A 25,970-nucleotide genomic window follows, 5' to 3' on the forward strand; every position below is an offset into this window, starting at 1 on the left:
TCCCTGAATTGTTTAGAGCATCAATTTATTTTTCAGTTAATCATTTACTTAATTATTTTCATTACTGACAGTAAAGTTCTCCTTTTCTCTGGCCACACTATTTTAAATGGATGCTTCTAAGCAAACTCCTGTCCTCAGAGAATATCTTGGTCCCCTCATAAGCTAGAAAAACATACTAACATCCATAAAAGGCTTGTTCTAGCAAATATCCTGTTTGAAAAATGATATTTAAAACCTATTTAATTTAGAAAAATTAAAAATAAAAATTTCAAATTTGTTATTGCATATCTCTCCAACAGAATCCACTGCAAAAAGAATCATGATTGACTTACAAGAAAAGAAATAATAGAAAAAAAATTTCATCATGAATAAAAAGACAGGACAGGACATTTTTTTTTAAATGGCATTTGAATGAGATGTAAAGAAATTCCAGATGGTAGAAGCTGTGTATGAGAAAATATTCACATTAGCAATATAATAGTCATATGGAGAGCCAGGAGGAGGCCAAGACAAATGAAGAAAGAGAGACATTTGAATCAAGAGATGAGCTAAAGAATCTAGGTCCTCAAACTCAGCATAACCAAAACCTTTCAACCTCTCTGGATTTCTGGGTTCACGTGGTAAACGCACCGCACTGATATTTAATCCTCTAAAGAATTCCTTAATGGATTCTTCTGTCACATTATAGGGCAGGTTCCCTAGAAAAGCAGTATAGGGTGGCGATTTAGGAAGACGGCTCCAGTCGATATTGGGTTCCCGAGCAGCCCGTGGAGCAGTGGGCAGGATAGAACTGTCAGTTGGAGGTGCCGGTGATGGAGGGAACAAAGACCACTGGAAGGAGTCCGACAGGAAAGATGGCAAAAAGGATCAAGACCCCCGATCTGCACCTGAGCCAAAGAAACCTGAAGAAAATCCAGCTTCCAAGTTCAGTTCTGCAAGCAAGTATGCTGCTCTCTCTGTTGATGGCGAAGATGAGAACGAGGGAGATTACACTAAATACACCTCTGCATCCTGTGCTTTTTCCTAGTCTCTCCACCCTGGAACATTCGAGAGCAAATCAAACCTCCATCCAGACAAGACAATAAAACTCACCATCTCCTGGAGACCTTTCTTAACTTAAAAAAAAAAAAAAAAAAAAAAGAAATGAAATTCCTTTTCATGCTGCTGCAGCCTTTAAAGTATTGAACTAACTGGAGAATCACCAGTGTAGCCAGAAAGAAAGAGATGTACAGCTTTTCATGGAAAAGTTGTGCATTTTTACGACACATGCAGTGTAATTAGTGCCTGGGGGCCTCCATTTAGCAAAATGGCAGTGACAATGATACTGTATCTGGAATCTGGCTGGGCAGTAGGGCAGGCTTAAGGAAGAGTGCGAGATTTCTACCTTTGAAGTCTTATTATCCTATTGTGGCATATATGAATTCTCAAACATTATCTGAATAAATTTTCGATCCTTGGAAAGGTAAAAAAAAAAAAGAGAGAGAGAGAGAGATGAGCTAAAGCAGGTAAATGGAAGTTTGTTTTAAATTGAACTAAATCCAAAAATAAATGTGAAGCCAATGATATTGATTGAGGAGAGTGATGCTATCATGTTTTTATTTGTATATGTATATATACATATCTGTATATATATATATATGTGTGTGTGTGTGTAAAATATGTATGAAAAATAAGTTCAAATTATAAAATAAGCTTTTTAAAGAAGGTGAATCATACTTTTAAAAAATTGGGGAAGACTACAATTCATCTTAAATTATAGAGCAAAACCAATAACTTTTGTTTATGCAATACTTTAAGGCACTTAGGAAATTTTATATATTTTTCTTATTTCATTACTTTTTATAATATCCCTACCTGTTTGAAAAGGATAATTTTAATTTTCTCCATTATATTGGAGAGGAACTGGAGGAATAGATAAGTTTGAGAACTAAGATAATAGAAAGACTTGTGTAATTACCACCCCTCACACAGAAATTACCATTTCATCACAAGGATTTTAGCTCCAGTCTCACAAATGTTTTGCAGATAAATTAAGGCAGAAAGTATTACTGCCATAATTGCAGACCTAGTAAAAAAAATAAAATATCATAAATTAATAAAGGTACTGAGTGAAAATCTACTAAAAGTAGATTTGGAAATTGTAATTATTCTGAAACTATGAAGACTTAAAATAATTCCATGTTAATAACAGAATGACCAACTCAATATAAAATTTTTAGAAGATAATGAATGTTTTTTTCCTCCTTACTATCATTAGTGTAAAAATGTATTCCCTATAATACCTGTTATTAAGCTCTTTGGGCATTTTGTCTATTTTTCAAAATATGTCTATTTTTCAAACATATTTTTATCTCTCGAGACTTTGTGCACTGGGAAATGATTAAAAACATGTTAAAATTAGATGACTGGAATTAGATTAAGATAGTAGTAGTCAGTAACTGTTACAACTAAGACAATATTTGGGTGCCTGGGTGGCTCAGTTGGTTAAGCGACTGCCTTCAGCTCAGGTCATGATCCTGGAGTCCCAGGATCGAGTTCCACATCAGGCTCCCGGCTCAGAGGGGAGTCTGCTTCTCCCTCTGACCCTCTCCCCTCTCATGCTTTCTCTCTCTCTCTCTCTCAAATAAATAAATAAAATCTTAAAAAAAAAAAAAAAAAAACTAAGACAATATTCAGTAGAACAGCTTTCTGCTCTTCAGAATTTTACTTCATTCCATTAGAGAAGCTTGAAATAATGGACTTCTGTGTTCAAAATGAGCAGGAGGATGAGAAATGTTCATGAGAATATCCTCCATAAAATTCCTGATTAAATGAGATCTCAAGGACAAAAATAAATTAGGTTAGGATAATCCAAAACATCATTTTATAGTATTCAACTTTAAAACTCCTTTTGTTTAATGGAGCAAAGTTTAAAATTACTTTTTTTAGGGGATCCTGGGTGGCTCAGTCAGTTAAGCATCCAATTCTAGATTTTAGTTCAGGCATTGATATCACGGTCATGAGATTGAACCCCACGTCAGGCTCTGCACTGAGCTTGGAGCCTGCTTGGGATTCTCTCTCTCCCTCCTCCTCTGCCCCTGCCCCCTGCTCCTGTGCATGCTCTCTCTCTCCCTCTCTCTAAAAAAGACTTTTTTAAAGGTCTTTTATTTGTATTTCTTATTCATTTATTTATTTTATTTAAATTTCATTTAGTTAACATAGAGTACAATATTACTTTCTGGAGTACAATTCAGTGACTCATCACTTACATACAACACAGTCCTCATCACTACAAGTGCCCTCTTTAATAACCATCACCCCTCCACATCACTTAATCAACCCTCAGTTTGTTCTCTGTTGTTAAGAATCTCTTGGGGCACCTGGGTGGTTCAGTTGGTTAAGCATCTGCCTTTAGCTCAGGTCATGATCCCAGAGTCCCAGGATCGGGCCCTACATCAGGCTCCCTGCTAAGCTGGGAGTCTGCTTCTCCCTCTGCCCCTCACCCTTCTCATTCTCTTTCTCTCTCTCATCTCTCAAGTCAATAAATAAAAAATGTTAAAAAAAAGAATCTCTTTGGAGAAATGCTTGTTCATGTCTTCTGTCTATTTCTTGACTGGATTATTTGTTCTTTGGGTGTTGAGTTTGATAAGTTCTTTATAGATTTTGGGTACTAGCCCTTTATCTGATATGTCATTTGCAAATATCTTCTCCCATTCTGTCGGTTGTCTTATGGTTTTGTCGACTGTTTCCTCTGCTGTGCAAAAGCTTTTTATCTTGATGAAGTTCCAATAGTTCAATTTGCCTTAGTTTACCTTGCCTTTGGAGACCTGTCTAGCAAGGAGTTGCTGTGCCAAGGTTGAAGAGGTTGCTGCCTGTGCTCTCCTCTAGGATTTTGATGGATTCCTTTCTCATATTTAGAAGACATACAAATGGCCAACAGGCACATGAAAAAATGCTCTACATCACTTGGCATCAGGGAAATACAAATCAAAACCACAATGATATACCACCTCACACCAGTCAGGATGGCTAAAATTAACAAGTCAGGGAACAGCACATGTTGGCAAGGATGTAGAGAAAGGTGAACCTTCTTACACCATTGGTGTTGGTGGGAATGCAAGCTGGTACAGCCACTCTGGAAAACAGTATGGAGGTTCCTCAAAAAGTTGAAAATAGAGCTACCCTACAACTCAGCAATTGCCCTACTGGGTATTTACCCCAAAGATACAAATATAGTGATACGAAAGGGCACCTGCACTCCAATGTTTATTGTAGCAATGTCCACAATAACCAAACTATGGAAAGAGCCCAGATGCCCATCAACAGATGAAGGGATAAAAAAGATGTGTGTGTGTGTGTGTGTGTGTGTATATACACACACACATATATATACATACAGTGGAATACTCCTCAGCCATCAAAAAACATGAAATCTTGCCATTTACAATGATGTGGATGGAACTAGAGGGTATTATGCTAAGTGAAGTAAGTCAATCAGAGAAAGACAACTATCGTATGATCTCACTGATATGTGGAATTTAAGAAACAAAATAGAGGATCATAGGGGAAGGGAGTAAAAAATAAACAAGATGAAACCAGAGAGAGAGAAAATCATAAAAATCTCTTAATCATAGGAAACAAACTGAGGATTGTTGGAAGGGAGGGGGTATGGGGATGCAGTAACTAGGTGATGGACATTAAGGAGGGTATGTAATGTCAGGAGCACTGGGTATTATATAAGACTGATGAATCACAAACCTGTACCTCTGAAACCAATAATACATTATATGTTAATTAATTGAATTTAAATTTAAAAATGTTTTAAAAAAAGAGTCTCTTATGGGTTTTTTCCCTCTTTTTTTTTTCTATTTCCCTTTCCCATATATTCATCTCTTTCCTTTCCTAAATTCCACATATGAGTGAGACGACATGGTATTTGTCTTTCACTGACTGACTTATTTCACTTAGCATACTACATTCTAATTCCATCCACATCATTGCCAATGGCAAGATTTCTTTTTTTTAAGATTTTATTTATTAATTTGAGAGAGAGAGATTGCACAAGTTGGGGAGAGCAGAAGGAGAGGGAGAAGCAGACTCCCCTCTGAGCAGGGAGCACAACACAGGGTTCGATCCCAGGACCCTGAGATCATGACCTGAGCCAAAGATCACTTAACCAACTGAGCCACCAAGGCCTCCCAAGATTTCATTTTTTGATGGCTGAGTAATATTCCATTGTGTATATATACACCACATCTTCTTTATCCATTCATCAGTCCATGGACATTTGGGCTCTCATAGTTTGGATATTGTTGATAATGCTGCTATAAAAATCAGGGTGCATGTATCCCTTGAATATATATTTTTGTGTCCTTCGGGTAAATACATAGTAGTGCAATTGGATCATAAGGTAGTTCTATTTTTAAATTTTTGAGGAACATCCATACTGTTCTCCAGAGTGGCTGCACCAATTTGCATTCCCACCAACAGTGCAAGAGGGTTACTCTTTCTCCACATCCTTGCCAACATCTGTTCTTTCTTGTGTTGTTAATTTCAGTCATTCTGAGAGGTGTGAGATGGTATCTCATTGTGGTTTTGATTTGTATTTCCCTGATGATGAGTGATGTTGAGCATCTTTTCATATGTATTTGAGACTTTTTTTCCTTCTCTTTTTTAAGATTTTATTTGTTTATTTGAGAAGGGCGAGGAGAGAGAGAGCATGAGCTGAGGGTGGAGCAGAGGGAGAGGGAGAAGCAGATTCCCTGCTGAGCAGGGAAGTCTATGTGGGGCTCAATCCCAGGACCCTGAGATCATGATCCTAGCTGAAGGCAGATGTTTAACTGACTGAGCCATCCAGGAGCCCCAGAGACTTTTTTTCCCTTCTTGAGGTAGACCTGTACTGCAATATACTTCCCTCATAGGCGTGCCTTTGATGCATCTTAAAGGTTTTGGACTGTTGGGTTTTCATTTTCTTTTGCTTCCATGAATTTTTTCTTTATTTTTTCTTTCATTTCCTAGTTAACTTGTTCATTATTTAGTAGGATGTTCTTTACCTTCCATGTATTTGTGGTCTTTACAAATTTTCTCTTGTGGTTGACTTCAAGTTTCATTGCATAGTGGTCTGAAAATATGCATGGTGTGATCTTGATCTTTTTGTACTTGTTGAGTGCTAATTTGTGACCCAGCATGTGATATGTTCTGGGGAATATTCCATGTGCACTTGAAAAGAATGTGTATTCTGCTGCTTTAGGATGAAATGTTCTGAATATATCTGTGAAGTACATCTGGTCCAGTGTGTTATTCAAAGTTGTTTCCTTGTTGAACTTCTGCTTAGATGATCTGTCAATTGCTGTGAATGGGGTGTTAAAGTCCCCTACTATCATTGTATTTATAGTAATGAGTTTCTTCATGATTATTATTAATTGATTTATATATTTGGGTGCTCCCAAGTTGGGGGCATAAATATTTACAATTGTTGTATCTTCTTGATGAATAGACCCCTTCATTGTGATATAATTCCCTTTTTCATCTCTTGTTACAGTCTTCAGTTTAAAATTTAGTTTGTCTGGTATATGTATGGCTACTCCAGGTTTGTTTTCTTTTGTTTTGTTTTGTTTTGTTTTTGACATCCATTAGCAAGATAGATGGTTCTTCATCCCCTCACTTTCAAACTGCAGGTGACTTTAGATCTAAAATGAATCTCTTATACTCAGCACACAGATGTTTCTTTTTTTTTATTCATTCTGATACCCTATGTCTTTTGATTGGAGCACTTAGTCCATTTACATTCAGAGTGATTATTGAAAGATGTGAATTTATTTATTTATTTTTTTTTTTGAAAGATGTGAATTTAGTGTCATTGTATTACCGGTAGAGTTGGTGTTTCTGGTGATGTTCTCTGGTCCTTTCTAGTCTTTGTTGCTTTTGGTCTTTTTTCTCCACTCAAAGGGTCCCCCTTAAAATTTCTTACAGGCTGGTTTAGTGATCATGAACTCCTTTAGTTTCTGTCTTTCTGGGATACTCTTTATCTCTCCTTCTCTTCTACATGACAGCCTTGCTGGATAAAAATTTCTTGGCTGCATATTTTTCCAAATCAGCACATTGAGTAGTTCCTGTCACTCTCCTCAGAACTGCCATGTTTCTGTGGAGAGATCACTGCAAACAAGACATGTCTTCCCTTGTAGGTTAAGGCCTTTTTTTTTTCTTGCTGTTTTCAAGATTCTTTTCTTGTCTGTGTATTTTGTGAATTTGACAGTGATATGCTTTGGCAATGGTCGGCTTTTGTTGAATTTAATGGGAGTTCTTTGTGCTTCTTAGGTTTTGACATCTGTGTCCTGCCCTAGATTAAGGAACTTTTCAGCTATAATTTGTTCAAATAAATCTTCTGCCACTTTTTCTTTCTCTTCCTCTTCTAGGTCTTCTATGATACAAATGTTATTACATTTTAATAAGTCATGGAGTTCCCTAACTCTAACTTCCTGATTCATAACCTTCTATTTCTTTTCTTTTCAGCTTTATTTTCCATAATTTTATCTTCTGTATCACTGATTCACTCCTCTGTTTCATCCATTCTTGCTTTTAAGGCCTCCATTTGGGTTTGCATCTCAGTTGTAGGATTTTTAACTTCAGCCTGACTGTATTTTAGTTCTTTTATCTCTGCAGTAAGAAATTCTCTAGTGTCTTCTATGCTTTTTTCAAGGCCAGTTAGTATCCTTATAATCGTTTTAAAATCTAGTTCCAACATCTTACTTATATCTGTATTGATTAAATCCCTGGATGTGAATTTTCCTTCCTGTTCTTTCTTTAGGTGTAAACTTCTCCATCTCATCATTTCATCCAGAAAAGAAAAGAAGAAAAAAAAAAAGCAAGAAAAATAACAAAACAAAATGAAACAACAACAAAAAGAAAAACCTAGATCCTTGGTTTGTTTTGGTCTTCCTGTTAAAAGAATCTAGATCCAAAATAAAATGAAAAATAAATAAAATGAAAATAAACAAATATATATACATATATAAATTTTAAAAAGTAATTGAAAAAATAAGAAAATAAATGAAAAAATAATAATACAGAAATAAAGAATAAAAGTAAAAAAAAAAGGTAGATCTTATTTCCCCTAGAGCTTGAGCTTTGTATCACTCTATGGTCAATAGCTTTCCTGCAAGGGAGTTGTTTGTGCTGGTCTTCTGGGGCGGGGGCCTGTTGTGCAGATTCTCAGGCCAGCTTCTTTGAGTGGAAACATGCCTCCAGGATGCAGGGGTTTGGAGCTTGGTGTAACTGGCTCTGGCCATCACTAGGTGGTGCTGTTTTGCTCCCTGAAGACTCATCACTGATGGGTGGGATGAATATGTTGGTGCCTTGCTCCCTAGTCCTGGAGCAGGAAGTCTACACTCCCCACTCTTCAGTGAACCCTCACAGGAGAGCAATCAATCACCTGTCTTGTGTCCCCAGTTTCCATCTGAACCCTATGTTCTCCCTGCCTGTGTCTGAGGCATTTTTTTTTTTATTTTTTTGTTTGTTTTGTTTTATCTTAGGTATGCAACTGAGTTTCAAAACTCCAAATTTCAGGGACTCCCATGGCATGGACCCACATTGTTCCTCTGGAGGAGGGTCTTGCCATGCTTTTGCCATTTGCTAGCCAGTCTCAGGAAAGCAGCTGCATGACCATACAGCGATTTTCAGTTTACGGCAAAACAGAGTAGAAAGGCAGCACCAAGACTCACTCACCTGACTTCCTCACTCCTATGCTTGGGAACAGTGCGGGAATTAACACCATCCATTCTTCTTGTGACCCAGGGGATTCTCAGACCACACTGTCACTCCTGGGAATCTGTCTTGCTTCACTACCTGAGCACCTTTAAGCCAGCCACGTCCCCCACTATAGCAGACTTCTAAAAGTTCAGATTTTGCACTCTGCTGCTTATAATACTTTGTGGTAGCTTCTGTAAACAAACTCCCTCCCTGCCACTGTATCCACAGCTATGTCTCCCCCATGTCAACACTCTGCACCTCCTACCTTCCAAAAGGTGGTTGCTTTTCTACTTGTAGACTTACAGGTTTTATTCTCTCAAAACTCCGATTGATTTCTTGGTTCTTCAGAATGATTTGATAACTATCTAGCTGTGTTCAAGGAATGAGTAAAGCTTAAGGTCCCCCTACTCCTCTGCCATCTTAACTCTTCCCCTTGTACTTCTTATTACATTATTTTGTACTATTTTTCTTAGTTTACCTGCAAGTATAGAGATGTCTACATGTGGCAATTAAAATATACCACTAAAAATTCTTTCAATGTGTTATAGCAATAAGTTTCTTATAACTCATCACTTAGAATTACATCTTATATTTCACAGCAAATAAAAAAATATATGGGCAGCTATAGTTTTACCATTTTAGTTTCTAAAAGGCACATATTTGTGTGTGAGCACTTGTGGACATTCTATTGTGATGCACTGAGCTTTCTGGTAATGAATATTCAACATTTTGTATATAAAACACATTATCACATATTTGTATAATAATATTGGTAGAGATGTACTAATTTCTGCAAGCAAAAGACCAATGTATAAAAAACATTTTAAAAATAGTTAAGAAAATCAAGCTTCTGTGTTTTATAACTAAATTGAATTTAATACTTTCCTTCCCCTGGTAACTTCTACCTGGATGCAGAAACTAAAAGATTCTTCAATAAAGATTTACTAAAATTATTTTATGGTCAAAGTAATTTCTTTAATCCATTATGCTACTAAATTACTTATTCACAGTTTTTTATTGATTTTATGAAGATGGCTATAAAATGATAAATGCAAAGGGAAAATTAATTTCTTTAGCATTTGATTTTTGAAGTGAGAACTGTTTTTCATATGCATTTTATATTTTTTTGCTAAAGAATAATTTCTTCAATAACTGGTCAAAATTCAAATAAAAGCATAAAGCCTGATAGAAGCATAAAACTATAATAAGCTATAATAAAATCATAAAACTATTATTTTATAGATAAAACTAAAAATCAGAAATTTTCCCACAAAATGACCTTATTTTATCATCATTTCTAATACAACAACTTCATCAATCCATCAACTTTTTTGGTCTGAGATTGAATGAAAGCTCATACTACAGTTCACTAAGAGGAAGACTTCATTACACGAAGAGTTGTTATACAGTCAATATAGAGCAGTGTTGAAAAATAATAATATGCCAAACAAACTATCCACACTAGGATATTTATTATCTTAGAATATTAGCACTAATTAGAAGAATGCAAGTCAAGCATATCTGTGTAACCAAACCTTGTGTTTTCATCAAAGAGTTATATGCCATATTTTGTCTTGAATAAATATATATTTATATTAGCTTTCAAGTCATTCCCTTTGGGAGGAACAAAATTAAGTATCAAATTGGATTTTATGTAGAACTAGTTAAAAAATGAAATAACAGATCAGTAAGTAGGCACCTAAGAATAATCAACATAAAATTTAGCAGTATTTCTTATAGTTAGTTGGTATTAAAAAGTAAAGGGGCATGATGTGAGTAAATTAATCAGACTTGGAAACACATTTTCTCTTCAGTCTCAATTTATAAATTCTAGAATTGAGCTATCTTAAATATCCTACATAAATGTGTTACATTCTAGACTATCAATAACAAGAGTACTTAATGAAAGGCATTAGTGGGTATGAATATTAACCAGGACTCTGATAACAGTAAATGAAGTCAAAATTTACTTAATCCTTGGTGAATCAGAAAAATCTGCAGCCAGTAATACTCTATCCAGAAAGGCTATCTCTCAGAATAGAAGGGGAGAAAAAGAGTTTCCCAGACAAATAAAAGTTAAAAGAATTCATGACCACTAAACCAGCCCTGCAACAAATCTTACAAAGGACTCTGTGAGTGGAAAATGAAAACCATGAGTTAGAGTAAGAAAAATAGGAAGCACAAAAACAAAACAAAAAACAAAAACAAAGCTAAGTATACCAGTAAAAATCAATCAAAAACAGCACAAAATAAAATATTTTAAAATATGATACCAAATATCAGAAATGTGGAGGGAAGAAAAGCAAAGAATGGCTCCACACATAAGTGGCCATCAACTTATTAAAGAGTATTGTATGCAGAAGATATTATATAGAATTCTAATGGTAACCACATACTATAGAAATGATCCCTGAAAGTATAGTCTTTCTAATGGTAACCACAAATCAAAAAGCAGTAATAGATAAGTAAAGTATAAAGAGAAAAGAATCCAAATATATCACTAAAGATAACCAGCAAACAATGAAAGAGAGCAAAGGGAGAAAAAATCAGAGAAAATCTATAGAAACAACCACAAAACAAGTAAAATGGCAAGAAATACACACCTATCAATAATGACTTTGAATGTAAAGGAATAAACACACCAATCAAAAGACATAGAGTGACAGAGTGGATTAAAAAAAAAAAAAGAAGAAGACACATCTATATGATGCCTACAAGAGACTCATTTCAGACCCGAAGACATCTTCAGATTGACAGTGAGGGAATGGAGAAATATTTATTATGCAAATGGTTGTTAAAAGAAAGCCAGGGTGGAGGAGGAGTTAAGATGGTGGAGTAGTAAGAGGACCTTGTGCTTGCCTCATCCCTCAAACACAGCTAGATAATTATCAAATCATTCTGAACACCCAGGAAATCATCTGAGGACTGAGAGAAGAAAAACACAACTAAAGAGAGAAAGAGGCCACATTGTGTCGTGTAAGACAAGAGGTGCAGAGATGTGATTTGGGGGAGAAAAGAATTGCAGGTGCAGCAGAGGTGGGGAGCCCTGATCAAAGAGAGGGGAGAGAAAGAGAGAGGAGATAGATAAAGCAGTATGCAGGGGATAGTGCAAGAAAAACCGCTTTCCCAAAACCATTGACTGGGAAAACAAGACGGGCTGATAATCACAAGATTTTACAAACAGTGGAGCTGAAAGTCTGAAGTTTTAGAAGTCCACACCATCACCAGATGCAGTCTGGAAGTCAGAGAGGTGCTCCTGTAGAGGAGGAGGGCAGAGGTCGAGGAGCAGACAGCATGCTCTAAGGATCCCCTGGGTCACATTGGGAGAAACAGTTCCTATTCTTGGAGTATATTTGGGAGAGGTGTCACTGCCTATCAGGGGACAAAAGAGTTGATGGGTGCCATTGAGCTTCCCCATTCATTAGCATACAAGCAGATATGCCTCCTGAGGGCAGCTGACCTGGATGCCAGCTTTTTGCTATGCTTTACCACAAAATCCTGCATGGTCCTGCAACTGCTTTTCTGGGACAAACCTGGTAAAAGCGACAGTGCAGTGAAACTTCCCCTCCACCCCTGAGGATTAGTGCAGGTTTGCACCACATCTGGTCCCTAAAACTTGGAGTTTTGAAACCCCGTCAGCATGCCTAAGATAAAACACAGTAGCGCTGCACCACTGCCAGGTGGCTGGATGCTATGGACACAACAGAGTGAGGGCAGGGATCTGAGGGAAGCCTGGGACACAAGAAGGGAGGTTGTTGACTCTTCTGTGAGGGCTTCCTGAACAGTAGAGAGTGCAGTCACACCTCTCCAGGGAAGAGTAGGAAGACCATTTTTCACCCCTCCCATCAGCATGGACAGACTTCAGCAAGCAACACAATGCACAGTGGAGACATGAGCCACTTACATCAAGCCCTGCCCCATTGTGCTCAGCAGGCGCCTTTTTACTAGCACAAATGTGACTGAAAGCCAGAGCAGCAGTGGGACTCACCCAGAAGACCAGCACAAACCCCTCACATGCAACAAGTGTACTGATCAGAGAGTATTGCAAAGCTCCTGCTCTGAAGAAATAAGACCAAGCATAGGCTTCCATAGTACACAAAAGACAGACTCCTAGACAAAATGTCAAGATGGAGGAATTCATCCCAAAAGAAAGAACAAGGTGTCATGGTCAAGGAGCTAACCAAAACAGATATAAGTAATATGCCTGAACCAGAATTTAAAACAACAATCATAAGGATACTAGCTGGGCTTGAGAAAAGCATAGAAGAAACCAGAGACTCCCTACCACAGAGATAAAAGACCTAAAAACTAATCAGGCCGAAATAAAAAAAAAAAAAAAAAATCCTATAACCAAGATGCAAAACTGACTAGAAATAACAACCACAAAGTTGGAAGCACAGGGGAATGAATAAGTGATATAGAAGATAAAATTATGGAAAATAATAAAGCAGAAAAGGGAAAGACAAATATTGGATCATGAAAGTAGAATTAGGAGGGAGGCAAGGTGGTGGAGGAGCAGGGGACTCTGTTTCAACCAGTCCCCTGAATTTAGCTGGATATCTACCAAACCATTCTGAACACCCACAAAATCAGCTTGAGATGTAAGAATATATATCTGGATCTCTACAAGCAGAAAAACACCACCTTTCCCAAGGTAGGAAGGAAGGAGTCGTGAATCTGTGGTCAGATATTGGAAGATAAGCAGAAGGGGGAGGGAACCACCATAAGCTGGCTCCTGGAAAGTGATGTAACACCAGAGTGCAAAAGCCTCCTGCACCAGGGGACTGGGCAGCCAGCCAGGAGGAGCTTTATAACAGCACTCAAACAAGATCCAGGAGCTCAAGTGCGAACCTGGGACTACTCACGTTTTAGAAGCACAAAGGTCAGAGACAAGCGGGGCCCCTGAGTTGACCACTGAAAAGGTCATAGGGGCGTACACCCCTCATGCGAGGCTGCGGTTTTCAGTGGTACTTACAGAAACAGAGACAGCGTGTTCTGGAGGGTTCACGGAAGATCAGACTGTGATTTCTGTGTTCTGGGACAGAGGTCTGGGTGAAGACATCTTTTTTGCTCTGATCCTCAGAAAAGGCAGGGAAAGCAGCCAGAGAACAAAAGCTCAAAAAACTGGTTTCCACAAAGCCCAGCCTCCTGACAGGGGGCAGGGCAACTCCACCCAAGCAGGGTTGCCTGAAAAACAGTGCTGAAGGCCCTTCCCCCAGGAGACAAGCGGGAAGAAGAAGAGGACAACAACCCTAGGGTACCGATAAAACTGTAAAACCCCAAAACCAGGAGAAAATAGTATACGGAGCTCCAGGCGGGACCTCACGGATTGTGTATTTTCAGATACAACTCTTTTTTTTTTTTTTTTTTTTTAAAGATTTTATTTATTTATTTGAGACAGAGAGAATGAGAGAGAGAGAGAGAGAGCACATGAGAGGGGGGAGGGTCAGAGGGAGAAGCAGGCTCCCTGCCGAGCAGGGAGCCCGATGCGGGACTCGATCCAGGGACTCCAGGATCATGACCTGAGCCGAAGGCAGTCGCTTAACCAACTGAGCCACCCAGGCGCCCCTTTTTTTTTCTTTTTATTCTTTCTCTGAGGTTTCTTCTCTGTTTCATTTTTTAACTTTTTCTCAACTAGATGTTTAATATAACATATTTCATAGTACCTTTTTAACTTGTACTTTTTCACACCTATATTTTTTTGAAATGTAGATATAAACTTCAGTGTAGCCCTTTTTTCCCTATTCAATATTACCTTTATATGTATACCAGTTTTATTTTCCCTGTAACTCTGGGAAATAGTGTCCTCTAACAAACAGAACAAAATACATCCAGGAAGAACTGAAACACCCTACCTTGCCCACATGGAGAAATTATAGCTCCCCCATCCCTCACTTTTCCCTTTTTTTCTCTTCTTTTTTTTTTATTTTAATTTTTAAAAATTTTTAAATTTTATAAATTTTATTCTTGGGTTTCATTTTGACTTTGTTTTTTCAATGGTGGCTTCTGACCGTTCCAGATTTTCCTAGGGTGCATCTTGCTGGGCTTGTGGTTGATATTTTGGACTCTATACATTCCCTCAACCATGCCTCAACAGAATGAATAAGAGGAGGAACTTCCAACAAAGAAAAGAACCAGAGACAGTGACCTCTCCTGCAGACCTAATGGATATGGATATACGCGAGATGTCAGAGATAAACTTCAGGGTAGCAATTATAAAATCAATAGCTAGACTTGAGAAAACCATTAGTAGCAATATAGAATCTCTAAGGGCAAAAATGAGAGCTAATCAGGTCAAACTTAAAAATGTTATGAATGAGATGCGGTCTAAACTGGATAGTCTAACAGTGAGGGTAAATGAGACAGAAAAATGAATTAGTGACCTAGAAGATAAGCTGATAGAAAGGAAGGAAATGAGGAAGCCTGGGACAAACAAACAAACAAAAAAACAAGAAAACAGACTTAAAGAGTTTAACAACGCCATGAAAAGTTCTAATGTCAAAATTATTGGGATCCCTGGATGCCTGGGTGGCTCAGTCATTAAGTGTCTGCCTTTGGCTCGAGTCATGATCCCAGGATCCTGGGACAGAGCCCCTCATCAGGCTCCTTGCTCTGCGGGAAGCCTGCTTCTCCCTCTCCCACTCCCCTGCTTGTGTTCCCTCTCTTGCTTTGTCTTTCTCTGTCAAATAAATCAACAAAATCTTAAAAAAAAAAAAAAAAGAATTACTGGGATCCCTGAGAAGGTGAAGAGAGAGGAATAGAAGGTATATTTGAGCAAATCTTAGCTGAGAACTTCCATAATCTGGGGAAGGAAACAAGCATTCATGTCCAAGAGGCAGAGAGGACCACTCCCAAGATCACTGAGAACAGACCAAAGCCCCAACATATAATAGTAAAATTTGCAAATCTTAGAACAAATGAAGACATCCTGAGAGCAATTAGGGGGGAGAGATTACATACAGAAGGAGGAACATCAGAATAACATCAGACCTATCCACAGAGACCTGGCAAGCCAGAAAGGGCTGGCCAGACATATTCAGAGTATTAAATGAGAAGAACATGCAGCCAAGAATACTTTATCCAGCAAGGCTGTCCTTCAGAATAGATGGAGACATGCAGAGCTTCCAAGACCGGCAGAAACTGAAAGAATATGTGACCACCAAGCCAGCCCTGCAAGAAATATTAAGGGGGATTCTATAAAAGAAGAAAAACCCCAAGAATAATATAGACCAGAAATTTACAGAGACAATCCATAGAAACAGGGACTGTACAGACAATAGGATGGCAATAAATACATATATTTCAGTAGTTAATCTCAACATGAATGGCCTAAATGCTCCCATGAAATGGCAGAGGGTTGCAGATTGTATACAAAGACAGGACCCATCCATACGCTGTTTAGAAAAGACTCATTTTGAACCTAAAGACACCTCCAGACTGTAAGGGGATGGAGAATCATTTTTCATGCCAATGGACCTTAAAAGAAAGATGAGGTAGCAATTCTTATATCAGACAAATTAGAATTTAAACCAAACACTGTATTAAGAGATGCAGAGGGACACTATATAATACTTAAAGGGTCTATCCAACAAGAAAATCTAACAACTGTAAATATCTAAGCCCCCAACATGGGAGCAGCCAACTATATAAGCCAGCTGTTAACCAAAATAAATAATCATATTGACAATGATACATTAATAGTAGGAGATTTTAACACTCCACTCTCAGCATTGGACAGATCATCTAAGCAGAAGATCAACAAAGAAACAAGAGCTTTGAATGACACACTGGACCATATGGACTTCATAGATATATACAGAACATTCCACCCTAAAACAGCAGCATACTCATTCTTCTCGAATGCACATGGAACTTTTGCCAAGATAGACCACATACTGGGTCATAAATCAGGTCTCAGCCAATACCAAAAGATTGAGATTATTCCCTGCATGTTCTCAGACCACAATGCCTTGAAACTGGAACTCAATCACAAGAAAAAATTTGGAAGGAATTCTAAAACTTGGAAATTAAAGAGCATCCTGCTAAAAAATGATTGGGTCAACCAGAAAATTAAAGAAGAACTTAAAGATTTCATAGAAATTAATGAGAATGAAAACACTTCAGTTCAAAACCTACGGGATACCACTGGCATTTTTCAAGGAGCTGGAACAAACAATCCTAAAATTTGTATGGAAGCAGAAAAGGCACTGAATTGCCAAGGGAACGTTGAAAAAGAAAAACAAAGCTGGGGGCATCACGTCGCCATCTTCAAGCTATATTACAAAGCTGTGATCACCAAGACAGCATGGTATTGGCACAAAAACAGACACATAGACCAATGGAACAGAATAGAGACTCCAGAAATGGACCCTCAACTCTATGGCCAACTAATCTTTGACACAGCCAGAAAGAATATCCAATGGAAAAAGACTGTCTCTTCAATAAATGGTGTTGGGAAAATTGGACAGGTACATATAGAAGAATGGAACTGGACCACTTTCTTACACCAAACACAAAGATAAAACCAAAATGGATGAAAAACCTCAATGTGAGACATGAATCCATCAGAATCCTAGAGGAGAACATAAGCAGTAAGCTCTTCAACTTCGGCTGCAACAACTTCTTTCAAGACACATCTCTAAAGGCAAGGGAAACAAAAGCAAAAATGAACTTTTGGGACCTTGCCAAAACAAAACGCTTTTGCACAGCAAAGGAAAAAGTCAACAAAACAAAGAGGCAACCCATGGAATGGGACAAGATATTTGCAAATGACATTACAGATAAAGGGCTGATATCCAAAATCTATAAAGAACTTCTCAAACTCAACAGAGAACAAATAACCCAGTCAAAAAATGGGCAGAAGACGTAAACAGACACTTCTCCAAAGAAGACATACAAATGGCTAACAGACACATGAAAAAATGTTCATCATCCTTAACTATCAGGGAAATACAAATCAAAACCACAGTTACATTAGTTAGAATGGCCAAAATTACCGAAACAGGAAATAACAAATGTTGCCGAGGATGTGGAGAAAGGGGAACCCTCTTACACTGTTGGTGGGAAAGCAAGCTGGTACAACCACTCTTGAAAACAGTATGGAGGTTCCTCAAGAAGTTAAAAATAGAGCTACCCTAAGAACCAACAATTGCAGTACTAGGTATTTACCCCAATGATACAGATATAGTGAAAAGAAGGGGCACATGCACCCCAATGTTCATAGCAGCAATGTCCACAATAGCCAAACTGTGGAAGGAGCTGAGATGCCCAACAGATGAATGGATAAAGAATAAGTGGTACATATATCCAATGGAATATTATTCAGCCATCAGAAAGGAAGAATGCCCGCCATTTGCATCAACATGGATGGTACTGGAAGGCATTATGGTAAGTGAAGTAAGTCAAGCATAGAAAGACAATTATCATATGGTTTCATTCATATGTGGAACATAAGCAATAGCACAGAGTACCATAGGGGAAAGGAAAGGAATCTGAAGGGGGAGAAATCAGAGAGGGAGATGAACCATGAGAGACTATGGACCCTGGGAAACACACTGAGGGTTTCAGAGAGGAGGATGGTGGGGGGATGGGGTAACAGGGTGTTGGGTATTAAGGAGGGCATGTATTGTGATGAGCACTGGGTGTTATATGCAATTAATGAATCATTGAACACTACCTCAAAAACTAATGATGTACTATGTAGTGGCTAACTGAACATAATAAAAATAAATAAATAAATAAATGAAAGTAGAATTAAGGAACTCAGTGACTCAATAAAGCATAATGACATTCATCTCATAGGAGTCCCAGAAGAAGAAGAGAGGGAAAAATTTGCAGAAGGTTGATTTGAGCAAATTATAGCTGAAAACTTCCCTAATTTGGGGATATAAACAGACATCTAAATCCAGGAGGCACAGAGAATTCCCATCAAAATCAACAAAAGCAGCCCAACACCAAGAAATATCATAAAATTTGGAAAATACAGACATAAGGAAAGAATCCTGGAAGAAGCAAGGGAATAGAAAACCCTGACTTACAAGACAAGAAAAATAAGGTTAGCAGCACATCTGTCCACAAAAATCTGGCATGCCAAAAGAGAGTGGCATGATATATTCAAGGTGCTGAATGGGAAATATATGCAGCCATGAATACTTTATCCAGCAAGCCTATCTTTCAGAAGAGAAGGAGAGATAAAGAGTTTCCCAGAGAAACAAAACTAAAGGAGTTCATGACCACTAAACCAACCTGCAAGAAATAATAAAGGGACTATTTGAGTGGGAAAGTGAGACTAAAATCAACAAAGACTAGAAAGGAACAGAAAATCTCCAAAAACAACAACTTTACAGGTAATACAATGGCACTAAATTCATATCTATCAGTAATCACTCTGAATGTAAATGCTCCAATCAAAAGACAGATGGTGTCAGAATAGATTTAAAAAACCAAGAAGTATCTGTATGCTGCCTACCAGACTCATTTTAGACCTAGAGACACTTGCAGATTGAAAGTGAGGGAATGGCGAACCATCAAGCATGTTAACAGATATCAAAAGAAAGCCAGAATAGCCATACTTATATCAGAAAAACCAGATTTTAACCAAAGACTGTAACAAGAAATGAAGAAGGGCACTATATCATAATAAAGGTGTCTATCCAAAAAGAAGATCTAACAATTGCAAATACTTGTGCCCCCAACTCGGTAACACCCAATATATAAAACATTTAATAACAAGTATAAAGAAACTCTTTGATAATAACACAATAATAGTAGGGGACTTTAACACCCCACTTATATGAATGGACAGATCATCTAAGCAGATAAACAAGGAAACAATGGCTTTGAATGACACACTGGACCAAATGGACCTCACAGATTTACTCAGAAAATTTCATCCTGAAGCAGCAGGATACACTTCCTTTTTGAGTGCACCTGGATATTCTTCAGAATAGACCACATACTAGGTTACAAATCATGCCTCAACAAGAACAAGATTATGATCATACCATGCATCTTTTCTGACCACAATGCTATGAAACTTGAAGTCAATCATAAGAAAATTTTGGAAAGACCACAAATACATGGAGGGTAAAAAACATTCTATTAAAGAATGAATAGGTTAACCAGGAAATTAAAGAAGAAATAAAAAAAATACAGGGAAACAAATGAAGATAAAAACAAAAGAGTTCAAAATCCTTGGGATGCAGCAAAAGCAGTCATAAGATGGAATTATGTAGCAATACAAGCCTACCTCAAGAAACAAGAAAAATCTCAAATACTCAAGATAACCGTACACCTAAAAGAGCTAGAAAAAGAACAAATAAAGCCTAAAGGAATTTACTATTTCTTAGTCTTACTGCTTTGGGAAGACCCTATACTTTAAATCAGCATGTATCAAGTTTGAATGTTAAGAAGAGAACTGAAACAATTTTTTGGCTGAGGCTCAGAAAAGCACAAAACACTGTCATCTTGACCTTACTTTTCTGCTGCACTGAGTTTTACAACCTATATTTTAATGTGACCCATAACTAATATCATCTTCAATGGGGAATAACTGAGAGCTTTTCCTCTAAGGTAAGAACAAAGAGGAATGTCCACTTTCACCATTGTTATTTAACATAGTAGTGGAAGCCATAGCCTCAGCAGTAAGACAACAAAAAGAAATAAAAAGTATCCTGAGGCACCTGGGTGGCTCACTCGGTTAAAAGAGCTGACTCTTGATTTCGGCTCAGGTTATGATCTCAGGGTCCTGGGATTGGGCCCCACATCAGGCTCCATGCTCAGTGTGGAGTCTGCTTGAAATTCTATCCCTCTGCCCCTCCCCCTGCTTCATGTCTTCTCTCTCTCAAATAAATAAAATCTTTTAAATAAAGAAATAAAAAGCATCCAAATTAACAAAGAAGAAGTCAAACTTTCACTCCGCAGATGACATGATACTCTATGTAGAAAACCTTATAGACTCCACCAAAAAAATTGGTAGAACCGATACATAATACAACATTGCAAGGTAAGAATCAATGTACAGAAATCTGTTTAATTTCTATACACCAATAATGAAGCAGCAGAAGGAGAAATCAAGGAATTAATCCCATTTACAATTGTACCAACAACAACAAGATACCTAGGAATAAATCTATCCAAAGAGGTGAAAGGTCTGTACACTGAAAATTATAAAACACTGATGAAAGAAATTGAAGAGGACACAAGAAATGGAAACACATTCCATGCTCATGGAGTGGAAGAACAAATATTGCTAAAATGTCTATACTACCCAAAGCAATCTATACATTTAATCCAATCCCTATCAAATTACCATCAGCATTTTTCACAGAACTAGAACAAACAATGCTAAAATTTGTATGGAACCACAGAACACCCCGAATATCCAATGCAATCTTGAAAAAGAAAAGTAAAGCAGGAGGCATCATAATTCTGGACTTCAAGCTATCTTACAAAGCTGTAGTCATCAAATATGGTAGTGGCACAAAAATAGACACATAGATCAATGGAACAGAAGAGAAAACCAAGAAATGGACCCACAAGTATATGGTCAACTAATCTTCAATAAAGCAAGAAAGAATATCCAATGGAAAAAAAGTCTCTTCAACAAATGGTGTTGGGAATACTGGACAGCAACATGTAGAAAAAAGGAACTGGACCACTTTCTTAAACCAAACATAAAAATAAATTCAAAATGGATGAAAGACCTAAATGTGAGACAGGAATCCATCAAAATCTTAGAGGACAAGACAGGCAGCAACTTCTTTGACCTCAGCTACAGCAACTTCTTACTAGACACATTGTTTGAGGTTTGGGAAACAAAACCAAAAATGAACTATTGGGACTTGATCAAGATAAAAAGCTTCTGCACAGCAAAGAAAACAATCAACAAAACTAAAAAACAGTGTATGGAATGGAAGTAGAAATTTGCAAAGGACATATCTGATAAAGGGTTAATATCTGAAATCTATAAAGAACTTATCCAACTCAATATCCAAAAAAAGAGATAACCCAGTTAAGAAATGGGCAGGAGACATGAATAGACACTTTTCCAAAGAAAACATCCAGATGGCTAACAGACACATGAAAAGATGCTCAACATCACTCATCATACAAATCAAAATCATGATGAGACACCACCTCAAACCTGTCAGTATGGCTAAAATTAACAACACAAGAAACCATAGATGTTGGTGAGGATGTGAAGAAAGGGTAAACCTCTTGTACTGCTGGTGGGAATTCAAAGTGGTACAGCCACTCTGGGAAATGATATGGAGCTTCCTTAGAAAGTTAAAAATAGAGCCACCCTATAACCCAGCAATTGCACTACTAGGTATTTACTAAAAGGATACAAAAATACTGATTCCAAGGGGCACATGCACCCCAATGTTTATAGCAACATTATCAAAAATAGGTAAATTTTAGAAAGAGCCAAAATATGTCCATCAAGTGGACAATGGATAAAGATATGGTATGCGTGTCTTTGTGTGTGTGTGTATATTACCCAGCCATCAAAAAGAATGAAATCTTATAATTTGCAATGACATGGATGTTGCTAGATTTTATTATCCTAAGTGAAACAAGTCAGTCAGAGAAAGTCAAATACCATATTATTTCACACATATGTGGAATAAAGAAAACAGATTAACATAGGGGAAGGGAAAAATAGAGAAAAGCAAACCATGAAAAACTCTTAACTATAGAGAACAAACTGAGTGTTGATGGAAGGGAGGTGGGAGGTGGATGGGATAAATTGGTGATGGGTATTAAGGAGGGGACTTATGTTGAGTACTGGCTAGTATATGTAAGTGATGAATCACCAACTTCTACTCCTGAAACCAATATTACACTATATATTTACTATCAAGAATTTAAATAAAAATTTGAAAAAAATGCATATATAATAAAATAATAAAGTAATATAAAATAAAATTACTTTGAATAAAAATAAATGTTATAGACATTAAAAGAGAATAAAGGATATATTATGAATAACTATAAAATGATATATACATATGGGAAATGGAAGAAGAATTCCAAAATACAAAGCACCATTAACAAAATTACATATAAAATGAAAAATTGGAAAAAAATAAATAAATAAAAGAAAGCCAGAGTAGCATTACTTATATTGGTCAAAATATACTTTAAAATAAAGTATGTAAAGGGGGCATCTGGGTGGCATAGTCGGTTAAGTGTCAAACTCTTGGTTTCGGCTCAAGTCATGATCTTAAGGTTGTGAGATCAAGCCATGTGCTGAACATGGTGTCTGTTTTAGATTCTGTCCTTCTCCTTCAGTCCCTCCCCCAACTCATGCATGCATGCATGCGCATTCTCTCTCTCTCAAATAAATAAATCTTTAAAAAAAACACAAAAATATATAAAGGGTCAAAAAGGGCACTATATAATAATTAAGGGAACAATACAACAAGAGAAAATAAGAATTGTAAACATTTATGCACCCAACATGGGAGCACCCACATACATTAAACAGTTAATGGCAAACATAAAGGAACTAATAGATATGAATACAATGATAGTAGTGGACTTTAACACCCCCGTTACAGGGGTGGACAGATCACCCAAACAAATAATCAAAAAGGAACAGAGGCTTTGAATGACACACTGGACCAGATGGATTTAACAGATATATTCAGAACATTCCATTCTAAAACAGCAGAATACACATTCTTTTCAAGTACACATGAAATTTTCTCCAGAATGAATCACATATTGGGCCACAAAACCAGCCTCGAAAAATTCAAAATGAACAAAATCAAACCATCCATGTTTCCTGACCACAACACTATGAAACTTGAAGTTAACCACAAGAAAAATCCTGGAAAGACCAAAAATACATGGGGGTTAAATAACATGCTACATAAAACAATTAATGGGTAAACCACGAAATCAAAGAAAAAAATCAAAAAGTACATGGAAATAATAAAAAAATGAAAACACAAAGGTCCAAAACCTTTGTGATACAGCAAAAATGGTTCTAAGAGGGATGTATATAGTAATAGGAGCCTACCTCAAGAAGCAAGAATAATCTCAAATAAACAACCTAACCTTATAACTAAAGCATCTAGAAAAAATAAAATAAAATAAAATAAAAACCAGCAGAAGGAAGGAAATAATAAAAAGTAGAACAGAAATAAATGATAAAGAATCTAAAAACAAAAACAAAACAAAAGAAAAAAAAACAACAATGGAACTGGTCAATGAAACCAGGAGCCAGTTCTTTGAAAACACTAATAAAATTGATAAACCTCTACCCAGACTGCTCAAAAAGAAAAAAGAAAGGACCCAAATAAAACCACAAATGAGAGAATAGAAACAACAAGCAATACCATAGAAATACAAGCAGTTGTAAGAGCATATTATGAAAAATTATATGCCAACAAATTAGACAAACTAGAAGAAATGGATAAATTCCTAGAAACATATAACCTTCCAAAACTGAAGTTGGAAGAAATAGAAAATTTGAACAGACTGATTACCAAGAAGGAAATTGAATCAATAATCAAAAAACTCCCAACAAACTCAAGTCCAGGACCAGACTGCTTCACAGGTAAATTCTACCAAATATTTAAAGAGTTAATACTGCCTCTCTAAGCTCAGACCTAGTTTGCGGCGACGTGGCTAAACACACCAAGAAGGTCAGAATCGTGGGTAAATACAAGACCTGTTATGGTGCTTCCCTCAGGAAAATGGTGAAGAAGATTGATATAAACCAGCACGCCAAGGACACTTGCTCCTTCTGTGGCAAAACCAAGATGAAAAGACGAGCTGTGGGGATCCGGCATTGTGGCTCCTGCATGAAAACCGTCGCCAGTGGCACCTGGACCTACAACACCACTTCTGCCATAACAGTAAAATCTGCCATCAGAAGACTGAAGGAGTTGAAAGACCAGTAGAAGCGCCACCATTTGAAACATTGCTAGCCTATAATAAATGGGTTAATTTATGTAACAAAAATTATTAATTAATTAATTAAAGAGTTAATACTTATTCTTCTCAAACTATTCCAAAAAATAGAAGAAGGAAACTTCCAAATTCATTTTATGAAGCCAGTATCACCCTGACAGCAAAAACAGATAAAGACACCACACAAAAAGATAAGTGCAGGTTAATATCTCTGATGAAGAAAAAATGCAAAAATCCTCAACAGAGTACTAGCAAACCTAATTCAACAATATATTAAAACAATGATTCACCACAATCAAGTGAGATTTATTCCCAGGATGCAAGAGCGATTCAATATTTGCAAATTAATCAATGTAATACATCATGTCAACAAGAGAAAGGATAAAAACCATATGATCATTTCAATAGACACAGAAAAACATTTAAAAATTACAACATCCATTCATGATAAACATCTTAAACAAAGTAGTTTTAGAGGAAACATACCTCAACAAAATAAAGGCCATATATGAAAAACCCACAGCCAATATCATACTTAGTGGGGGAAAACTGAGAGCTTTCATTAATCAGACAACAAAAGGAAGTAAAAAGCATCCAAATTGGTAAGGATGGACTGAAACTTTCACTATTTGCCAATGACATGATACTATATAGAGAAAACCCAAGACCAGAGAAAAACTATTATAAGTGATAAATGAATTCAGGAAAGTCACAGGATACAAAATCAATGTCCAGAAATCTTTTGCATTTCTATACACAAATAATGAAGCAGCAGAGAGAGAAAATAAGAAAACATTCCCATTTATAATTGCACCAAAAATAATAAGATACCTAGGAATAAAACTAACCAAAGAGGTGAATGACCTTCACTCTGAAAACTATAAAATACTGATGAAAGTATTCAAGACAACACAAAGAAATGGCAAGACATTCCATGATCATGGATTGGAAGAACAATTATTGTTAAAATGCCTATACTACCCAAGACAATCTCCAGATTTGATGCAGTCCCTATGTAGAATGTAAGAAACTAAACAAAGGAACATAGGGTAAAAAAAAAAAGGAAAACCAAGAAACAGACTCTTAACTATAAAGAACAAACTGATGGTTATCAGAGGGGATGAGAGTGGGGGAATAGGCTAAACAGGTGATTGCGATTAAGGAGGGCATTTGTTGTGATGGGCACCAGGTTTTCTAAGTATGTGTAGACTCACTAAATTCTGTACCTGAAACTAATATTACACAATACGTGAACTATCTGGAATTTAAATAAAACTTGAGAAAAAAAATAATGCAACCCCTATCAAAATACCAACAGC

The 25,970-nt window shown here is 36.9% G+C and overlaps 2 protein-coding genes across 2 annotated transcripts in view; one reads left to right on the forward strand and one right to left on the reverse strand.

The window, feature by feature from the left end:
- PCDH11X (protocadherin 11 X-linked) overlaps positions 1-25,970 on the reverse strand; it is a 585,951-nt gene that overhangs the window by 493,438 nt on the left and 66,543 nt on the right. The window lies entirely within an intron of this gene.
- LOC116623105 (60S ribosomal protein L37a-like) lies at positions 18,090-24,641 on the forward strand. Its single transcript, XM_032390017.1, has 2 exons — positions 18,090-18,114; positions 24,346-24,641. The coding sequence occupies exons 1-2, from the start codon at positions 18,090-18,092 to the stop codon at positions 24,639-24,641; spliced, it is 321 nt and encodes a 106-aa protein (XP_032245908.1).

This window comes from Phoca vitulina, unplaced genomic scaffold (genome assembly GCF_004348235.1).
Source record: "Phoca vitulina isolate PV1807 unplaced genomic scaffold, GSC_HSeal_1.0 scaffold57, whole genome shotgun sequence".
Lineage (NCBI taxonomy): Eukaryota > Metazoa > Chordata > Mammalia > Carnivora > Phocidae > Phoca > Phoca vitulina.